The sequence below is a fragment of the Aspergillus pseudodeflectus genome, assembly GCF_044049435.1.
Source record: "Aspergillus pseudodeflectus strain CBS 756.74 chromosome Unknown BJX68scaffold_45, whole genome shotgun sequence".
Lineage (NCBI taxonomy): Eukaryota > Fungi > Ascomycota > Eurotiomycetes > Eurotiales > Aspergillaceae > Aspergillus > Aspergillus pseudodeflectus.
The window spans coordinates 217,797-234,417 of NW_027263821.1; the positions used below are offsets into that span (position 1 = coordinate 217,797).

The following is a 16,621-nucleotide window of genomic DNA, read 5'->3' on the forward strand; positions in this document are numbered from 1 at the left end:
GTGGTCGCTGGCTGGCAAAGTCGATGCCTGCAGCATTCTTGACAAGGGCGTCAAAGTCCAGAATCTCGTGCCTGTAATGGATACCCCCGGTGACGTCGGCAACAAAGAAACCGCTTGTTTGGGGTAATATGAATATTCGTGTTGCTGCTGGGGATGATCTGCTTGAGTTGTTCCACGCGCAAGTGTCCCGCGGTGAGATTGCATGAAAGCCAGGAGGAGGGATGCAGGAAAGGGGGAGAGAAGTGGAGGAGTGGGAAGCGTACAAATGCAACAAGACCAACAACTCGAGAGCGCCAGTTGGGCTTGTTGATGACTCTTCCAAGCCCAAGGGGAGACGAAATGGTAGTGTCTCTGTCCGCCTGCAATAAGGGCTTCAGGCCCATGAATCGCGCCACCAATGTTTTCGGCCAAGCTGGCTAGACAGACTGCGTCAAAAGGCTAGCAGGGAAGCGAACAGTGCAGGGCTTGTCACAGACAATACCTCTCATCTGTCTCCAGAAACTCTTCTGCCCTCACTCGAATAGGATGATGAGAGAAAAAGCTTATCATCAGCAAAAGGATACCCCGGCGAATTCGGAACTGCATAGTGACTGCTTAGTCTTTCAGATCTCGATCTGGAATCTCGATTCAGTCTTGTGATTCCTGTGCCTACCCCACATAAAGCGAACAATTATGCAACTTGGAAGGAACATCCTGATACTGTAGGCTCTCGACATTTGATAAAGACTGTAGGCAATTCCAATGAATCGTCGAGGGTCGAAGGTGTCCGTCAGCTTGAGGACGACATTTGAGTTACATGCGTTTCAAGTAAGGGATGCGAAGCAAGGCAGCAGCATGCCCAGCAGCGTTTCCTTGGGGTGAATGGAATGCAGCAGGCTGATCCAGTCCAACACTTGGCCGCCAATCGTGGTGGCTAGACCAGGGGGATGTGTCCTGTCGGGCCCATGCTCTGGCCACCTTGCAAGCGACACCCAGTATTATACAATTCGCACAGACTACGGAGACCCGGCAGCCCATCATCTATCCACGAACTCAGCTCTCACTGGGACACGATCGGCTGAGCCCTTGCCAGACACAAGACACACATAATAGCCTGCCGCGCCCCTCAAGTCAGCACTAGACTACATACACACGGACCAGACAGTAACCCCGCGCCAACAGCCGTCAGCCAAAGTTGGAGTTGACTGCATAGTAAACGCCCGGATTCCATTATCAGCGGAATGACGGTGGACAATGACGGGTGAACGAACTTCTGCTCAGATTCTCTTCGACAACACAAGGACATACCTGTACCGTATCTTTGATTATATCATGGACAGGGGTAGTTCAAGACCGGCTCATTTCGTTCTGTCTCGCTGGATTCTATTTGAAATACTTAGACTGAACTAGAACCCCTGATTTCCAGGCATCACATCACCCTGTATGAGCCCCCCATAGGCCATGACATGCCATGCCGTGGCGTTAGCAAAGCATTATGCAATATAAATAGCTTTAAGGATTCAATGAAACTCTACCCCCCTTGCTATTATTCGAAACGTAAAGTTCAGGAACGATATCCAAGGATAGTGTGCACCGGGCAACAAGTACAGATTTCCTTCCTGGATGACTTGGAACTGCAATTCGACCCACATGGCAGAGAAACCTCCTACAAAACATGATGGAAAAGCAGATTATACAGCGAGCGCCACAGATTCCCCCCGGGAACCTCTCTTCCCCTCTTGCTAAGCGCAACGTGCTTCCCAATCTCCTTTCCACCCCAGCCCTTCGACCCAGACGCAGACACCGACAGAGGTGCAGAAGCCTGCACGTCCTTCTTCACGGCGGGCATCGCCTCCGCAACCGCATTCGCCTTCACCAACACCTCATCCCACTCTCTATCCGCCTCACTAAGCCATGTAATGGCGCCACCGGCGCCGAGTTCCAGCTCGTTACCTGTCCGGACAATCGTGCGGATGACGACGGACTGGTCGACGCTCCCGCTTGCGCAGAGGTAGCCGAGACTTCCGGAGTAGATCCCGCGTTCGCGGTGCTGCTCGAGGCCGTCGAGGATTTGCACGGAGCGCAGTTTGGGCGCGCCGGTCATGGAGCCTGGGGGGAAGCAGCGCTCGATTACTTTTACCCGGCTGATTGAGGGTGGAATGTTGGATTGTATTGTTGTGACGAGCTGTGGGGTGTTAGATGAGGATTCAATGAGAGAGAGTCTGGTGGGATAGGGTACGTACCTGGTGGACGGTTTCGTAGCTCTCAACGTGTAGCAGCTTCGGCACCTTGATTGAAGTTGAAGGAGATATATTGTGGAGGTCGGAGCGGATCAAATCGACGATCTGGATCTGTCAGGCATCGCCATCTTCCAACAGAAAAGGGGCACATACCATGAGATTCTCAGCGAGTTCCTTAACGTCAGTCGCGAGCTGATTCTTCCGACGCTCGTCCTCCACCGGATCAGGGCTTACGGCCAGCGTCCCCTTGATGGGCTTCATCTCTGCAACGCCGCTGGGATCAACAGATATAAACCGCTCCGGAGACGAAGACAGGATAGATAAGTCGTGTGAAGGGAAATTGATATAAGCGGAGTAAGGCGCTGGGTTCCGAGCTCTGAGTGCCAAGTATAGTGAATATGGGTCGACCTTGGGGCTTTGGGCCTGGAACTTTGTGGTTAAGGTTAGTTCGTAGGTCTCTCCCTCCTTAATAGCCTCTTGGGCCTCGCGGATAGTCTGAGAATATGAATCCTCATTGTCGAGGGCGATGAAGGGCGGCAGTGGTTCCTGCTTGACGGAAGGTAGCTGTGAAGCTGCAAAGACCGTTCGTGCTCGAGCGACCAAATCGCCGAATTGGACATCGCTGATGCCCACACTCTGACGAGCGCCAATAAACTGCCCGATTGGGTCATACTCGCCCTTTTGTATCAATCCAAACAACGTCCATTCGCCTGTATAGTTATCGAGACGGAGGACAGTATTTGAGAATAACAGCCGACTGTCAGAATGGCCTCGGGCACCTTGAGCCGACGGTGTATACGCGTATCCCGGAAGCGACTCCCTCTTCAGCTCGTATCCAAAGTAGCCGAGGAGTCCGACCTGAAGAAGCGGCTGGCCAACCTCTGTCTCTTGACCAAGAAGATCAGGGGACAGAGTTTCGATGTTGTTTTGAATGATATCCTGGTGGAAGTGCTCAAGCCATGTCCAATAGCTCGTCTGAAGACGCTGCGTGGCGAGCTCCTCCCCATTCTGGAATATCGAAAGCGACTGCGTCTTGGTTGCATAACTGAGCGCAAACGCGGCCGAGGCAAAGTATGAGTTGCGTGAATGGCTGTCGCGGACTTTGGCGCTATCCAGCCATACCTCGCCGTCTGGAGATGCTCCCTTGACTAAACTCTGGAACACGAGTGGTGCTGGGGGACCTTTGCCAAGGGCAACCGACTTGACAACATATGCGAAGACTTCGGGTGAGGAGGCCGCGGACTCAACTTGTACTTCGCGCCGGGCAGCTTGCTTGACAATGACATTCGCGTCTTGAATGTGCTGAGGGAGGGCGGCATTGTTCACAATCTCGCGGCTGGTCCACCGGTTCCACGGTGCTCGCTGCGCCCAGAAGTCAAGGGCAATATTTCGGAAATTGTGCAGGATCTGCGAGCCATAGGCGGAGCACACACTCTCAGGGTGCCACTGCGTGCCAAAAATTGGGCGGTTTCGATGCTGAATGCCCATAAGGACTTTACGCGATTTATCTTCCGGGTCATACGTCCATGCCGTAGCTTCAAGATCTGACGGGAGATCTACACCGTATTAGCGGTGATTCGACCATTGGAGAGAAGTACGTACTGTCATAGCCAAGCACAAGACTATTATACCTCACGGCGTCGAATCCCTGCGGCAAGTCCTTGAGGACACCGATGCCCTTGTGACTGACCTGGCAAATCTGACCGTGCTTGATGTTCGGGGTATGAATGATCCTCGCGCCAAATGTCGTCCCAATGCCCTGATGACCAAGGCAGATGCCTAGGATGGGGATATTCGCTTCGGTGATGAGGCGCGAGTTGAACCCAAAGTCCGCCTCGCGCTCTGGGCTGCCGGGGCCCGGCGATAGAATGATGGCATCTAGGGAAGGAAGAAGCTCGGTTGAGAAGGTTTCCCTGGTGATGGAATGGTCAGATGGGACGTCAATAGGAAGGAGCAAGTGAAAACCGCAAAGGGAAGAGCTATGGGCGGTGGTACATACCACGAAAACTGATCAAACCGCACAATGGCAACGCTCCATTCGGGGTATTCCTGGCCGGACTCATCTAACCCGGTGCCCTGGAGGAGCTGAAGGATGTTGTTCGTGTAGGAGTCATAATGGTCGATGATGAGGACTTTCAATGTACCCATTTTCACTCAAGTATAATGGAAGCTGCAGTGGTATGCACTTCCTGCTAAGCTACGCCAACTCACCTTGCTAGGTCTATTTAATGTTTCTGCACGGGTCCTGGCGTGGCTGTCATGTCGACATGCTGCCGAGTCAAGACTCAGCCAGCCGCCTGAGCACGGAATACTGCAATCCTGCTATCGCTCGAGGATTAGAGCATGGTACCTCCATGTCCGATTAGCAGCCGCGGTACGCTCATGCGATTCCCCTGCAGGGTTGCAACTGAACTGAATCCTGACTGGGATTGTAGATGGCATCATCAGGAGAGTTATTATTTCATGCAGGCATCTTCGAACAATAGGCTACTATCTAGACAAAGCCGTTGTCCATCTCCGACAATCTGCACGGATTAAATTAGATCTACCAAAGTGTTCTGCCTCTGATAGGCCACTACCTCGTGAACAGATCTAAGCGGGGAGTGCACAATGTGGGGGGCATATGCCGTGCTCGCATTCGACGAGATTCCATTCGACGATTCCAAGAAACGTCCGGAGATAAGATGGCCTTGCAGAAGTCGATCTTGCAGGGTCGTCAAGTTTGCACACGTTTGGCATAGACAGGTGGACCTGCAGCTGCACGCCCTAACAGCGTCGTGGATGATGCCTTTTGTGGCCCGCAGCGATACGGATCCTTTGAGCAGAAATGGTGAGAAAACGCTAGACATGGCGTCATCTGTGCATGGAGCTAATGTGGGCGCGTCTACCTCGCATAGAGCTCAGCGGTCCCTCCCGACCCTTAATAGCATCGTGGTTCCGATTTTCTTTGTTAAGGCTAGCTCGCCCCTCGGAGATTTCGACCTGGCCCCCCCTCCTGTCCTGCATTCTCCGTCTCCGCTCCTGCCCCTACGGCTCCGCAGGCCCAGCTGCAGTCATTTGCTCTCCGTAACCCAACGCCTGCTGTATTTCTCCGCCCGCCATGCCTGCACCCGCCCGAGGACGAGGAGGTCGCCCAACTCCGCAGGGCCCCTTTGCCTGCCAGGAGTGCGGCAAGGTCTTTGAGCGCAGTAAGTCGCGTCACCTCCGATCATGGTAACTAGTGGGGCAATGCACGCTGACATGATGTCGCAGAAGAATATCGCGACAAGCATTACCGGCGGTGCCTCCGCGCCGCCAACGAACCCCGACAGACCCGGCAGCGCTCGTGCGTCTCGTGCGTGGCCAGCAAGCTCGGCTGCGACCAGCGCCTCCCGACGTGTTCGCGCTGCGCTTTGCGCGGACGGCGCTGCCAGTATGCGACCGGGCCCAAGTCGCATCCGCGCAGTGAGCAGCCGGATACCAACCTCTCGGGCCCTGAAGAGCTCGTTCAACACGAGCCGACCATCCATTACGACGACTCCCTTGGGCCTGAGCCTGGACTTGGAGCCGGTGACGAGGAGGCCGAGATGGATCTCAACCCGAATGGCACATTGTCGCGGAATAGCGGTTCCGCGAATGGACACGGCCTTGGAGATGCCAATGGCAACGGAAATGGAAACGGGGCATGGTCGATGAATAATGCCAATGTCGCTGGGCAACAGAGCCCTGACCGCTCCATGAAAGATGTCAATATGATGTCCGATTGGCTTCGACAGAGCCCGTCACAGCAAGGCTTTCTTCTTAACAATGACTCTACGTACAGATGGCCGTCACGCAGTCCGTCCCTGGCCATGGGTGAGGCAACCTCGATGGCGCCAGAGTGGGACGAGACGTTCCAGTTTGGGATGATGGGGATGGGCAATGACATGAACTTTGATCTTCTCGGCTCGCTGGGCGTCCTGCCGCCGAGGTCTACGGTCCCAAGCGTGACGCCTGCGCCGCGTCCATTGTTGAGCAGCAGACGCAATACAGAGCCAGCGCCGCAGCAGCCACCGCAACCACAACAACAGCAACCATCCACCACACTGAGCACATCCCACCAGGACCAAACCTTCCGCGACTACATCCCCACCTCATACACCCAACAAACCACCGCAACGACCCTCCTCACGCAACCCACTCACCAACTCACCTCTCCAATATCAACCTCACCCCCCAGCACATCCTGCCCCTTCGCCAAACTCACCTCGGACCTCGACACCATCGACATCATCTGCAGCTACCCGCGCCTCATGCTGCGACCGGGGATCTACCCGCCCTTCGTCCACCACAAGATCTACCCCTGCGCCGAGGGCGAGATCCTCGAACCGCTGGCCAAAGCCTTCTGCTGCGTCGGCGCGTTCTACGCGTCCGTCAAGACGAGCGAGGGCTTCGTGTATCAGCTTATGAATAACGAGAGTAGGCGGCTTGTCAATGGGTTTGTATGTCGCCCTTCCTTTTTTTCTTTTCTTTTTTTTTTCTCCCTCCCTTCTCTCTTAGCTGTACCCCTTGCTTGAATGTCCAAGTCGCTGATCCTGATCGTGTGCAGCAACTCTGGTCCACCTCGGACCACAGCATGCTCGCCGCCGTCCACGCAATGGCCATCTACCAGATCCTCGGCTTCTTCACCAGCACGAACCCCGAGCAGACGCGCCTCGCCGAACTCCAGCAGCTGTTCTTCCTCAAGATGGTCCGCAAGCTGATAAGCACACACCTCCCGTCGTCCCAGCACCCACCTTCATCCTCCCCTGCTACCTCCTCCCAATCCACCATCAACAACAGCAACAACAGCAACAGCAATAACAGCACCGACGAAGCCATCTTCGGAACCGACTGGCGCAAATGGCTCATCACCGAGACGATCCGGCGGACGGTCTTCCTCGCAAACACCATCAACACGCTCTCGTATCGAACGCAGAAGCAGAATCCCTACTACTACGAGGCGCTGGACGATGATTCTGTATTGAATATGTTGTTGCCGGCGCCGATGAGTGTGTGGAAGGCGAGCTCGGAGGAGGAGTGGCTGGCTGCGAGGGGAAATCTGAGTGCGGAGGAGAGGGGGAGGGCGCGGATGACGGTGAGGATGGTGCTGGATCAGGTTTCGGGGCAGAGGACGGGGACGGGGACTGGAGGCGGTGGTAGTGGGCGGGGTGGGAGGAGGGCGAGGGATCGAGAAAGAGAAAGGGTGAATTTTGAGGAGCTGGATGAGTTTACGAGGGTGGTTATTTCCATGGCAAAGGCGTATTGATTTTCGTAATGATAGAGACTCGAATATCTGGTGATTTGGGTACAACTCCATTCTCCTATGCTGTGCTGGAATCAATGCAAGAACCACCGACTACTTCCATGTTACTTCCTCATCGGCCTACATACAGATCTTCCCTCCCACACCATCCACCTCATCTGACCGGCTTACCACCCCACAGAACAATTTCAATCTCAAAAAGCAGACTGCCCATCCAAAATCACAAACCTCTCCGAGAACCCCTTGCCCGTCTTGGTAACGGCTTCAATACTCTCCTGGTCCCGAACAAGAATCACATTCTCCGGATATAACTTGCCCAGCAGCGCCAGCTTTATGATTGGATCGGCCACGGGGATGACGTGGATTGCAGGTGCGCTATTGCTGTTTCCCTCGTCTCGGCGGGCGCGAGGGGAGATGACCAGTCCTGGCTGGGAGAGGATGTCGGCGACTTTGTGGACGAGGGTTCGGGGTAGCTCTTTCACTTGGACGCCGTTGGACTTTGGACCGGCGGTTCCGTTTGGCTTGCTGGCGTTGACCTGCAAGTCGTAGGCGTATCGCCGGCCGCGAGTGATTTGGCCCAGATCGACCGCGATACCGATTCCCGACTCGAGGGTGAGCTGAAGGCGGACGATTCGGCGACGGGCGTCGTTGTGTGTAGAATCGATGGCGATCGACGAGGACTGCAGCGCGCACGAGTCGAATGGAAGGAGCGAAGAGAGATTCCACTTTGTCACGCTCTTGACGTCTTCGTCCTCTTCGCTGTTCTGCAAGACTGTCCGCGGCGCGTTGATGTATTCGGTATGTTCATAGTCGAGGAGCAGATCGACACTGCTGTCGTCGAGTCTTGCGGGATGGTATCGCAGGAGGTGGATCGAATTGGAACCGGATAAGAATGCAGGAAGGACGAGGCCGTGGGCATACTGGAAGCCGTAGCCGCCGCGGGGAAGGCCCCGAGAGGTGAAGACTTTGGCGAGATTGACAATGGCCTGATGCTGCACGGCACCAGTCATGCATTGGACCAAGAAGAACTTGCGGGCTTCTTCAAAGTCGCGGATTCCTCGCGAAGATGACTCGGGGATGACCAGCGGGACGTCGGTAAAGTTTTCAAAAGGGAGCAGACTGTCGCGCAGGAGAATCATTCGATGGAGCCACTCGTTGTATAACTCCATCAGCTGCGCATTGCCTCGCGGGCCGGTGAGTAGGGCTGCGACTGCCGGCGTCCACAGGTGGCCCTCGCAGGGACTACGGATTGCCAGACGGGGGCTGATCTCGCGGACGGGCGCATCTCTGACAAAGCCGATGATGGTCTTTGCGATGCGATGCGCTTGAATAATGATCTCAGTGCGGGTTCGGTCCTGGGGACTCGGCGTAAGGGGAAACGTGGATTCGCGACCAGTCGTGGCAAGAGACGCCTGGAGGCCGTCGATCAAAACCTCCCTCGCGGTCGGCCCTCTGGCAGGATCCGCCCCAAGTCTGGCGACGATGACATCGAGGAGGGGCGAGGTTCGCACGACCAGCTGGTGGATGTTGTAGACCCCCGGCGGGGTCGTGGTTGCGGCAGACCAGATGTCATCCAGGGAGCCGATCTCCATCGATCTGCTTATACCAGCAAAGAAGGCAGGGACAGTGAGACTGTGGCCGATGGGCAGGTTCCCGAGATTGGCAAGGCGATAGGGAATGGAGGCAACAAGGGACATGATTCGCAAGGGGAGAGTGATGGGCTCAGGGCGATGACGACTGAAGGGACCCTGATGATTAAACAGCCTCGAAGAAGTACTCGATCCCTCTTGCCTGGTCTGCGCCGCAAAGTCAAATGACGAGGCACCGATACGAGACCAAGGCAGGAACTGCAAGGCAAGGAACTGCGAGTTGGCGGTATCGCAAAGAATTGCCTCTTCACGTTCAGCAAGTAAAATCAAGTGTGGTGGTCGACTAGGTTGGCTTCGGAGTTTGGTGGCACTGGCCATCCAAGTCCGACATCCCACACTGCCGAGGATAATGAATGCCTTGCAGTGTCGGCGGTTTGTAATCTGTAATTGTAATCGATCTGCGCGAGTAACGTGTTCACCACCAGTGATGATGCAAGGGGATGAAGAGTATAACAGACGCTTAGATGGAGGAATATGTTGACCAGCATCCACGTTGAGAGATACGGCACAATGGCAGCACTGGTAGAGTCCGCAAAGAAGGTCGCCTCTTTCGTCGGCACAGAGGGCGAGTACATGCTCCCCCACCACGCGAAGGAAATCGAGCGACTGCGGAAACAGCATGTATTCATGAACAGCACAACAGGCGGACAACTTCTCGTCGTTCCGTTGGTGACTGAACCTGGGGACAAGAAACTCCGAGTGCTTGACTCTGGTGCAGCAGATGGTATGTTTTTCAGCCAGCGGTGCTCTCTTGATACTAACAACATCAGGAACATGGCTTCTGGATCTCCCCCGTCAGTTACCAACGTTTGAACTGGAGCTCTTTGGCGTAGATATCGGGTCGAGCCTCTTCCCACCAAAATCGACTGCCGACCTGCGAGCCCACGATATCCGGACCCCATTTCCCGAGTCTTGGAACTGGAAGGACAGCTTCGATGTCATTCACCAACGCCTTCTGATCTGGGGAATCAAATCGGCAGAATGGCCGACCGTCATACAAAACCTCAGTACCATTATCCGACCCGGAGGCTACATCCAACTCGTCGAAGCAGAATGGATCGATCCCAACAATCCCGCGTCGCCAGAGACACGACCCAATCTGAGTAAACAGGCCGCATTGCAGGTATGGTCGACCGAGAGCTTCGAGATGGACATCAACATTGCGTATAAGCTCGAGGATCTGTTAAAGGATGCTGGCTTCGAGGACGTGACCAAGGTCCAGTTCGATCATGGATACGGAGCGTTGGCCAGAGACCCGGAGCAGCGAAACGTGTCGGCGGAGCTGTGGGTGGATTGTTTTCGACCGTTGGGGGAGAAGATCCCAGGTAGGCTTCTGCCACAAAATAAGATGGAAGGAAACGAGCTGATCGTGTTAGATGGCGGGATCCCGGGCGTGGCGGCCAACGCGGGGGAGTTTGCAGAGTTTATGGATGCGCTGGAGCTGGAGATCAAGACGTTTGGGTACCAGCCAAAGCTAAATTTTGTTTATGGAAGGAAGCCTTATTAGTTGGAAGGAGCGATCTGTGATGGGATCAGATCGTGCCTTCCCTTTGACAATGAATGTTATGGGAATGTTTGGGAAGGAGCAGCCACTCTCTACCATTTTTAGAACATTTAGAACGCCCTTCGTAGTGCATCACATCTTTGATCTTGTATCAAGCCCGTTCAACATGGTCATTATATTCTAGCACTGTATATCCTATCATTTCAAGATAACATCTCTATCCCAACTAAAGATCCCGCGTATACCCCTGAACAAACCCCGCAAACTCCCTCACAACATCCAACGCCTGATCAACCGACAGCCTCGGATCACACAGCGAAGTATAGCCCTCGGCCAGATCTTCCGGATCGGTCACATGGACCTCATCCAAGCACTCTGTCACGGCGTCCCCTGTCTGCTCAAGATGAATCCCACCAAGGTGACTCCCCAGTTCACGATGCACGGCATACGAGTCCTTCAACTCATGCAGCAGATCGCTCACGCGGCGTGTCTTGTGTCGATCTGCCGTTGTGAACGTGTTTCCGTGGCATGGGTCCGACATCCACACCGGTACGTGGCCGCTCAGTTGCACGGCGCGGATGAGGGCCGGGAGGACGGAGCGCACGCGCTTGTGGCCTAACCGCGTGATGAGCGTGATCTTGCCCGGCGGGCTGCGGTCCGGGGAGAGGACGTCCAGGAGCGCGACGATCTCTTCTGGCGTCGTAGACGGACCGATCTTCACACCCAGCGGGTTCCGAAGACCGCGTGCGTACTCAACATGCGCGCCATCCAGCTGGCGTGTGCGTTCGCCGAGCCAGATGGTCGTTGCGGAGAGATTGTAGTCTTCTCTCGAGAGCGAGGATTCGTAGGGGAGGTGCAGCGCCTCGTGGGAGGTGAAGATGGCCGGTCCGGCTCTGGCAGCTTGCAGCTGGCGAAGTGTATTGTGTGCGACTGCAGAGTGAAAGTAGCCCGCCAACAACCTGGTTGGATCGGGCGTGCGGTCATTCTCGTCTTCCGAGTTGATGATGTGTCCGCGGAACGCATGCACGACTTGGCCCGAGGGCAACGTCTCGAGCGGGTTCGAGCGCGGCTTTGCGAACTGACCGGCTATCCGCCCGACTCTGAGAACGGGCTTGTTCAAGGCTGCTTCCAGGATCCGGCCCTGTTCGTGGAGCAGCTCGACTTTGCGTCGGATGATGTCGTGTCGCACGTCGAGGAAGCTCTCTGCACAGTCGCCGCCCTGGATGATAAAGGCTTTTCCGACTGCAGCGTTGTAAAAGTCGTGTCGTGCGGCTTCAACCTCTTCGGGACTGACGAGCGGAGGCAGGTGCTTTAATGTGTCGCAGACTGTCTGGAGGACGTCTGGGTCTTCGTACTCGACGGCTTGCGCAGCGGGTTTGTCGCGCCATGAGTCGAGGGTCCATCGGGCTGGTGGCTCGGGAGAGAGCTCAACGACATTGACCTTCCAGTTGGCCCCCTTTTCCCACGGTACGAGAACGTCCGCTGCCTACAGCTGGTTAGCCTGCACTGCTGATATTCCTATTCGGTTCACGAACCTTGAAAGTAGCCGTTGGAGCCATCCTATCTAGCACGACAGTCTAGTGTTGAATCAGGTCTATAGCAAGCGAGTTCTATCTCAACTGCTGGTTTCTTTCAATCTCACTAACGTGGGACACACTTATGTACAGCCTGCAGACTCAGTCCCCTATGCCCACCCCCCCATCCCACCACGTTTGCACACTGTTGCAGCTGAACGCCTCGTTCCTGCGTGATCGACATCCTGTCGACCCTCGCCTTCCCGATTTCATCAACAGAAGTACATGCAGGCGAGATCCGCTAGCGATGGTGAGATATGCAGGCCTGCAGGATGAATATTCGGTCGCTCTTCCCCGAAAGTCCGATCGGAGTCGGACGGCCATGCCAACCCCCTGCGAACTCATACTTCGGAGGCGTTTGACCGTATTAACCGCCACAGCCGGAGACAGAGGGTCTGTTCTAGATCGCATCGGTTCGCGACCTGGGTAGCTCCTTGCCTGGTAGTCCAGCCACCTGTGGGCCAGACTCGCCTACTGTGCATGAACACGCCGCTCAGATGTATACGCTCGATAAACAACTACGGAAACCTCTTCTACGACCGGAGTGACGTGTAGCCCATGATTCAAAACACCCAGTCTCATGAAATAACGCGATTTACGCAACGTGAATCCCTACTAGTAGACAAATTCGGAACGAATAAAAAGAAGAACCAATCAACTACGCTAAGCAGCAACCGCAACCCCCCCATGCCCCTCTAGGGCCTTTGCACCATTCGCATCCCGCTGCATATCATCCGTCCACGCGTCCGTATTCTTCCCCTTCTTATGCAAATACGCCAATCGCTCAACCACATGCTGCCCCGCAGTCACAGGCCCGTACTTTTTCGGATTCTCCGCCGTGCAGCACGCCTCGAGCGGCTCAACGAGCGCATCCCGATTCGGGTGTCCGAACCAGGCAATCGCGTACCGCGCAGGGACGACCTCGGGGATTACCCCGTTCTCGTCGGCGCGTGGAGAGGGGGACACGACGCGGTGCTCGGTCGAGCGCAGGCGGTCGTTGAACCAGCGGGCGAGGAGGTCGCCCACTACATACGCAGGATTAGTATTAGCAAGCCATAGTATAGCATGGAGTCGAATCTACAGCCTGATTAAAGAGAATGGGAATGGGAGGAGTACACACCGTTGATAATAGCACACCCCTCAATCGGCGGCGCATCGACATACTCCCCACTCGCCGTCCGCACCTGCAACCCACCCGACTGGTCATTAAAGAGCAGCGTCAGCGTCCCGTAGTCCGTATGTGCGCCGGCACGCTGCCTCTGCGCGAAGCTCCCGCGCGTGGTCTCGGGATAATAAATGACGCGAAAGAAGTGATCCTTGTTATCGACAAAGGGCTCAAAGAACGCCTCGTCGACCCCCTCCACCTGGCTCGCGAGCGCGCGGAGCAAAACCAGGTGGACGTCGTGGCAGCGCTCAAAGAAGAAGTTCATGTCGCTGCGGAAGGCCTCGGACCATTTCCGCCCCTCGTCGCCCTCGAGCGCGGGCCACTGGTTCGGGCGCGTGGGGTCGTTATCATCCCCGACGTCAAACGCCTCCTTCTGGTCCGAGTGCGTTGTATCGCCGGACGTCCGCTGCGGCGAGAACCAGCCGTGGAACGCTTTGGATTCGCCAGTCTCGACTTTTGCTTTTTCCTCGACGGGGAGGGCGAAGAATCGCTTTGCGTGCGAGAAGAGGTTTGCGGTTGCGAAGGCGGGGATCGAGTGGTTGCGGAGGTAGACGAAGCCGACGGAGACGAAGGCGTCAAAGAGGCATTTCTTCTCGGCGGCGCTTTCGGCGAGCGCGTTGGGGGACCGGTTTATTGTGGGTGCGATGATTTTCGCAAAGTCGATGATGGGGAGCGACGGGGTGGGAGTGGTCATTTTGCTGGAATAGGTTGGGTTGGGTTGTGCTATGCTGGAACCTCTGAGGGAGGACAACAATAACTATGGTAGTGGCGTCTTGCTGAAGTGAGCTGGGGTGCGGAAGAATAGTCGCGATCCCATTTATGCCAATTACCATCTCATGGCAATGATGAAGACCAGAAGTTCCACTGCCAACCGCGACAACCGCGAGCCATCATCCCATTCGCAAACCTCCAGGCCCAGCTTGAGCTGTCTCGGAGATAGTGAGATGAATCCCATTGTTTTCCGATCCCTGCAGAATCCGATCTTCTTCAGGGACGGGATGGCGTGGGGAGTACGATCAGCGTTCGGAGAGGGGTCTGCCTGCAGGCTGCATGATGTCGCCATCATGTACCTCAGATTGCTCCTGCAGGGACGAGATGGCGCGATAGTTGGAGTATACTCGAACCGAGGAATTGCGACAGAGATGAGGAAATTGGATAATGGGATGGAATGGAATAGATGCATGACTATGGCCGTCGGTGATGGAGATAAGAAGCGAGTTGGAGACGAGAGATCATAGAGTAAACACAGCTACAGCATTGCAGATAGCAGAAGTATCCCCAACGCAACGCAACCATGGTCTTCACCTCACAGCTCCCCTTACCCTCCCCGCCGTCCACAGACGTCTTCAACTTCATCTTCAACACGGGGCGGGACACATACCCCCGCGACCGAGTCCTGTACCGCGTGCACGAAACAGGCGAAACGCTCACCCTCGACGAGCTCGAAACCCGCAGCCGCCGGTTCGCACAGGTCCTCGCGACCAAGTACTCCATCAAACCCAACGACGTCGTCGCGCTCCTCGCCAACAATTCAATCCAGTATCCCATCGCCTTCTTTGGTGTTTTGGCTGCCGGCGCAACCATCTCGCCCATCCCCGTCCAGACGGGGCTGGATGTCCCCGCCGTCGTGCCGCGGCTCGAGCAGGCCGATGCAAAGCTGATCATCACGGACAGTACGCTGGGCGGTCTCGCCAAGGGCGCAGCAGAGGCGTACAAGAACATCCCGCTCGTCTCCCTGGACCCCATCCCCTCGGACCCGTCCATCGCCTCCATCACCGAGCTCCTCGAAGCCGAGCCCGCACCGCATACTGGATTCGTCCTGGTCACACACGCGGAAACCGAATCCCACAACGCCTTCATCTACCGCACCTCGGGCTCCAGCGGAACAATCAAGTCCGTGCTAACGACACACGCCCACTGGGCCGCGAACTTGCTCACGACGAAACTCACCGTGCCCGCGGACACGGACCCGGCCACGGATACATGGATCTCCTCCCTCCCCTTTGCATACGGGATCAACGCGAAGCTGAATTTAGGCCTGAACGTCCTCTTGGGTATCCCCGTTATTATCGTGCTCAAGCCATTCGACAAGGAGTCCCTCCACCTTATCGATACGTATGGGATTACCTTTCTGTTCGTCACGCCGCCGCTCGCGGCGCAGATTGCGAAAGCCGAGAAGACAAGTGAGACGACTTTCAAGAGTATAAAGTGGCTTCTTTCCGCCGGAGCCCCGCTGCACGAGAAGATCCGCGATGCAGTGCAGGAGCGGTTCAATGGGGTCCCGCTAACCCTGGAATGGGGCACGACCGAAACCCTGCTCATCGCGCTGCAGATCGACGAGAGGTCGCGCGTCCCCGGGTCCAGCGGAACGCTCGTCCACGGGATCGAAGCCCGCGTGATCGACCTCGACACGGGCGCTGACCTGGGCCCCGGACAGAAGGGCGAGATCCTCGTGCGGAATAGACTCGCGCGTTTCGCGGGGTACAAGGACAATGCAGAGGCGAACAAGGATTTCGATGAGGATGGCTGGTTCCATTCCGGGGATGTGGGTTATCTCGATGAGAGGTCCAACGTCTTCATCGTCGATCGACTCAAGGAACTCCTCCGTGTAGGCGACGGGTACGGGACGCACGTTTCCGTCGGCGAGTTCGAGGCCGTCCTCTTCGACCACCCGGCCGTTGCGACGGCCATCGTTGTGGGAATCCGGGATGTCGAGACGCAGCAGGAGCATCCGACAGCGTTTGTGATTCTGCAGCCTGGTATTGAGCAGGAGAAAGACAAGGGGGAACTTGCGAAACTGGCGGTTGAGATTGAGGCGTTTGTTGAGGAGCGGCTGGGGTCGTTTAAGCGGTTGACGGGGGGCGTGTGGTTTGTGGAACGGTATCCGACTGTTGGGTACAAGATTAATCGGCAGCGGCTGAAGATTCTGGTTAGTCCTGGGGAGAGTAATCGGCAGCAGAGGTGGGTGGATGTGGGCGCTTAGATGCCTTGCAAGGATAGAAAGTAGTTCTTGTTATGATTTCCCCTGTTACCATGCTAGCTCACTCGGCTTTTCATTATTGTTATTTCCATTTTGGGACCAAGGAAGACAGGTTAGTTCCAGCCTTGTGGTGCACTCAATAGGATTGCGGCCTATCTCGAGTCCGTTTGTGATGGCTGGGTTTCTGGTCCCTACAATATATTTGCGCGGCGGCTGCGGTCAGGCGAAGCGCTTTTATAAGTCTGCTGCAAATCATCTTATGCTATT

The 16,621-nt window shown here is 55.8% G+C and overlaps 7 protein-coding genes across 7 annotated transcripts; 3 read left to right on the forward strand and 4 right to left on the reverse strand.

The window, feature by feature from the left end:
- Positions 1-1,645: 1,645 nt before the first annotated feature.
- On the reverse strand, positions 1,646-4,367 carry BJX68DRAFT_270096 (ADC synthase; the record flags this gene model as incomplete). The annotated part of the gene is made up of 5 exons (XM_071046523.1): positions 1,646-2,164; positions 2,223-2,324; positions 2,373-3,775; positions 3,822-4,132; positions 4,219-4,367. The coding sequence occupies 5 exons, from the start codon at positions 4,365-4,367 to the stop codon at positions 1,646-1,648; spliced, it is 2,484 nt and encodes an 827-aa protein (XP_070895726.1).
- Positions 4,368-5,319: 952 nt separating this feature from the next.
- On the forward strand, positions 5,320-7,485 carry BJX68DRAFT_270097 (Zn(II)2Cys6 transcription factor domain-containing protein; the record flags this gene model as incomplete). The annotated part of the gene is made up of 3 exons (XM_071046524.1): positions 5,320-5,407; positions 5,472-6,679; positions 6,787-7,485. The coding sequence occupies 3 exons, from the start codon at positions 5,320-5,322 to the stop codon at positions 7,483-7,485; spliced, it is 1,995 nt and encodes a 664-aa protein (XP_070895727.1).
- Positions 7,486-7,676: 191 nt separating this feature from the next.
- On the reverse strand, positions 7,677-9,179 carry BJX68DRAFT_270098 (uncharacterized protein; the record flags this gene model as incomplete). Its single annotated transcript, XM_071046525.1, has 1 exon — positions 7,677-9,179. The coding sequence occupies one exon, from the start codon at positions 9,177-9,179 to the stop codon at positions 7,677-7,679; it is 1,503 nt and encodes a 500-aa protein (XP_070895728.1).
- A 462-nt stretch (positions 9,180-9,641) lies between these two features.
- BJX68DRAFT_270099 (methyltransferase family protein) lies at positions 9,642-10,638 on the forward strand (the record flags this gene model as incomplete). The annotated part of the gene is made up of 3 exons (XM_071046526.1): positions 9,642-9,855; positions 9,902-10,456; positions 10,508-10,638. The coding sequence occupies 3 exons, from the start codon at positions 9,642-9,644 to the stop codon at positions 10,636-10,638; spliced, it is 900 nt and encodes a 299-aa protein (XP_070895729.1).
- Positions 10,639-10,861: 223 nt separating this feature from the next.
- On the reverse strand, positions 10,862-12,194 carry BJX68DRAFT_270100 (class II DAHP synthetase family protein; the record flags this gene model as incomplete). The annotated part of the gene is made up of 2 exons (XM_071046527.1): positions 10,862-12,121; positions 12,171-12,194. The coding sequence occupies 2 exons, from the start codon at positions 12,192-12,194 to the stop codon at positions 10,862-10,864; spliced, it is 1,284 nt and encodes a 427-aa protein (XP_070895730.1).
- A 678-nt stretch (positions 12,195-12,872) lies between these two features.
- On the reverse strand, positions 12,873-14,068 carry BJX68DRAFT_270101 (isopenicillin N synthase family dioxygenase; the record flags this gene model as incomplete). Its single annotated transcript, XM_071046528.1, has 2 exons — positions 12,873-13,234; positions 13,330-14,068. The coding sequence occupies 2 exons, from the start codon at positions 14,066-14,068 to the stop codon at positions 12,873-12,875; spliced, it is 1,101 nt and encodes a 366-aa protein (XP_070895731.1).
- Positions 14,069-14,668: 600 nt separating this feature from the next.
- On the forward strand, positions 14,669-16,357 carry BJX68DRAFT_270102 (AMP-binding enzyme domain protein; the record flags this gene model as incomplete). Its single annotated transcript, XM_071046529.1, has 1 exon — positions 14,669-16,357. One exon carries the CDS (start codon positions 14,669-14,671, stop codon positions 16,355-16,357), a length of 1,689 nt encoding a protein of 562 aa, XP_070895732.1.
- Between the last annotated feature and the right edge of the window lie 264 nt (positions 16,358-16,621).